The sequence below is a fragment of the Nematolebias whitei genome, chromosome 10 (assembly GCF_014905685.2).
Source record: "Nematolebias whitei isolate Nwh7 chromosome 10, NemWhi1, whole genome shotgun sequence".
NCBI classification, from domain to species: Eukaryota; Metazoa; Chordata; class Actinopteri; order Cyprinodontiformes; family Rivulidae; genus Nematolebias; species Nematolebias whitei.
In genome coordinates, this window is record NC_056507.1 from 13,385,967 (window position 1) to 13,389,067 (window position 3,101).

At 38.7% G+C, this 3,101-nt stretch overlaps 1 protein-coding gene across 1 annotated transcript in view; it reads right to left on the bottom strand.

Moving 5' to 3' along the window:
• Window positions 1-879, bottom strand: part of LOC119416179 (olfactomedin-4-like) — a 4,790-nt gene extending 3,911 nt beyond the window's left edge. Inside the window, exons 1-3 of the mRNA XM_037683372.1 lie at window positions 826-879; window positions 618-740; window positions 325-543 (exon numbers count right to left, since the gene is read on the bottom strand). Coding sequence (XP_037539300.1) covers window positions 325-543; window positions 618-740; window positions 826-879 — 396 coding nt within the window. The remainder of the gene's footprint in view (window positions 1-324; window positions 544-617; window positions 741-825) is intronic.
• Between the last annotated feature and the right edge of the window lie 2,222 nt (window positions 880-3,101).

The window sequence follows — 3,101 nt, forward strand, 5'->3', positions numbered from 1 at the left end:
TATATATATATATATATATATATATATGAATTAAATTTAGAATCTAGTTGGGAGGGAGAGGGAAAAAAGCACTAATATGCTAATATAGCGACGACTTTATTTAATATTACTGTATAACTCCAACACTTTCCAGTCTGATTTAAATTCAATTAAAACATTTTTTTTCCTATAGATCGAAGATTTTCCATTCCAAATATATTTGTCAACTGAGATTCCAGTGTGCATTATCATTTAAAAGAGTACCTGCACATTTTTTTTTCAATCTGACTGAATTAAAGTTGTGATGAAAATAAAACCAGACTGAATGTGAGTCGTACGCTGTACCTTCTGAGCGGTGTCGTCACCGAGGCGTTTGTGCTCAGAGGTTGAGCTGTTGAGTTTATCGATCATCGCCTGGATCTCAGTGAGCTCGTTCTCTATCACGTACAAACTGAGAACTCCATACAGTTCTCCATCGTCCTCCTTTTCCAGCATCTCTACATCATCCTCCAGCTGAGGCAGACGTCGGTTCAAACCCAGCAGCAGACTTTCCAACCCGAAGGCCTGCAGGGACAGCAGAGACACTCAGCGTGGACACACAGGCATAAACCCAAACATGATTTAGTGCTTTCACTCACCTTCTGAGGGCTCATAAGGTTGTTGCAGTTGGATGCACTGTCCTGCATCATCTTGAGTTTGTCATAAGGAAAGGGTTTCTCTGAGCTGATGAACTCACACACACAGTTATCTTGTGTTTTGATCTAAAATTGATAAACAAAAACCAGGTTTAAAAAAAAGTATCTACTAATAAAACCCCTTAATATTCCTGTCATTTGTGTTTCCTACCTGGTGTGTGATGGTGACCAGAGCCCACAGAGAAACGATCACATACAGCTTCATGATGGATCACTTCTACATCTGATTACAGAATATGTTCTGAGTCTGTCTGCAAAACGCAGCTACTATCCTCTAAACACTCCCACAAATTTTTGCATGTGAGCCAGTGAATCTGCACGAGCGCCAAATTTCATTTCCTCCCTGCGGTTGGGATTGTGGCAACACAGAATTTTTGATCTGTTGATGAGAAATGATTTGAGTGCACGTTCAGATTCTAGAAGGTTAATGGACCCTGAGGGGTTGGATGTGCACAAAAATTACTTGTTCTGCTATTACTCAATAAGAAAGAAGTCTGACGAACTCAAGAGTGTGGAAAAAACGCTGTTACTCAAACACTTCCCATAAAATCTGCACATTAAAGCATAATCCTGATTCACAGCAAAGGTGTCCATTGTTTGCTTCTCTCCGATTTTAGGAGTTTTCTTCACATTAGAATTTTTGTTTGTTTCATATGTTCTGTCTCTAGGACATTGTAGACCAAAGAAAAACTAAACTAAACCAAACATGGGGTTGATAAAACATATTTGATAGATTGAAACACTTCATGTGATATTAAAATCTGTACAACAGATAAAAAAAAAATTGAGAGATATTTGGAAAAAATAATAAAATTTTATAACCCTCTTGTGAAATAGGATTCAACTCTGTGCAGAGGTTAGAGAAGGTGGGCATGTGATTGGAAAATCGCCGGTTCAACTCCTGGTACAGACAACATTAAAATGTGGGTGGGAAAGGTGAAGCACCCACACCTGCTCCCATCCTCATTTGCCCCACTCTGGGCCCTTGAGCAAGGCCCTTAACCCCCACCATCTGCTCCTCCAGGTGCCCTAGATAGCAGCTCTCTGCTCCACACAGGGCTGTGGTAGCTCGGTGGTCTGTGGTTGCTTCAGGAAGGGCATCTGGTGTAAAAATAATTGCCAAGTCTTCATGTGACTTTGTTCACTGTGGTGACCCCTGAAGAAGGGAGCAGCCGAAAGAAGAAGAAAGAAGATTAAAAATATGAGAAATGTCTGATGCGTAATCATGTCATGTACGTATCTAAACAATGGTGCCAATTTCATAAAATAACAGAGAAGTCAAAAAGATAGTTGCATTTACTTTCATTGATACATAATAACAAATACTAATAATGATAATAACAACTAAAGAACCTTTGACTTTAAAAATAAAGTCTGCTCATTGTACAACTAAACAACCGAGAATTGAAACACATAAAAGCATTGGCAATGGAGATCATACTGGAGCAGGTGCGTGGGAGAAGCGGAGCTTGCTCTATTCACACAAGGAGAGCTGTTGGTCTGGCTACTATTGGTTGCTCTCTAAAATAGTTCTTAAATCGTGTTTACAAATGTAGGTAAATGTAGAGGTTTAACAACTCATTAAAATACACCAAACAGAGGAAATGACATCTATTTTATTCAAAATTTTCGGGGGGAGGACCCCCCCAGCCAATGGTCGGTCCTTACAGGTTAAACCCACTGAGCCTTGGGGACTCATTTACAAGAGAGACCCGAACGTGATGTTCAACGTGATGCTGGTTCAATATTGATGGGAAGTTACAATAAAGGAAGTGACTTATTTATTAATAACTTCAGGGGTTTTTAATGGTTAAACAAAAACTCCTGCATGAATCTAAAGGGGGATGGGCGACTCCTAAGTTGACCAAAGGTGTTGCAAAACTCCATGGTTTTCAAAGTTTTTTAAGTTTCACATCCATTTAAAACGTGCAGAGCTTAGCAGTGACTCTCACGTGTTAGCTGAGGAAACGTTTAGGAGAGCCAAGATATTTAACCAGTCTATTTATGGTTGTCTCAGGTGCTTATTTGCCAAAATTTAATCTCACAAAGCAATATAAAATGTAATCTGTATTGAAAACATTCAATAACTGAGTTCAGATCAAAAAAGATTTGTTTCTAATTTGCAGCGACTTAAAAATGTATTTAAAAGTACAGTTTTTATAACATGTCATGTTACTGCTCTGTTGTACTTTTACAGAGGTATGACAAGGTATTCCAAACCGTGAAATAAAAACGTTTGCATAAAATAAAAGAGGAATGGGTGCGTTGTGAGGATGTGAAACTCCACATCTTCTCTTTTTGGGGGATTTTTACATCCGTGTGAAATCATTCAGGTTTCTACAGTGACTCATTTGTGAATAATCAGAGGGCTCGTTTGTAGTAGTGCAGAAAAAGTTGAGAAGAAGGAGGTATTTTGTATCAACTTCT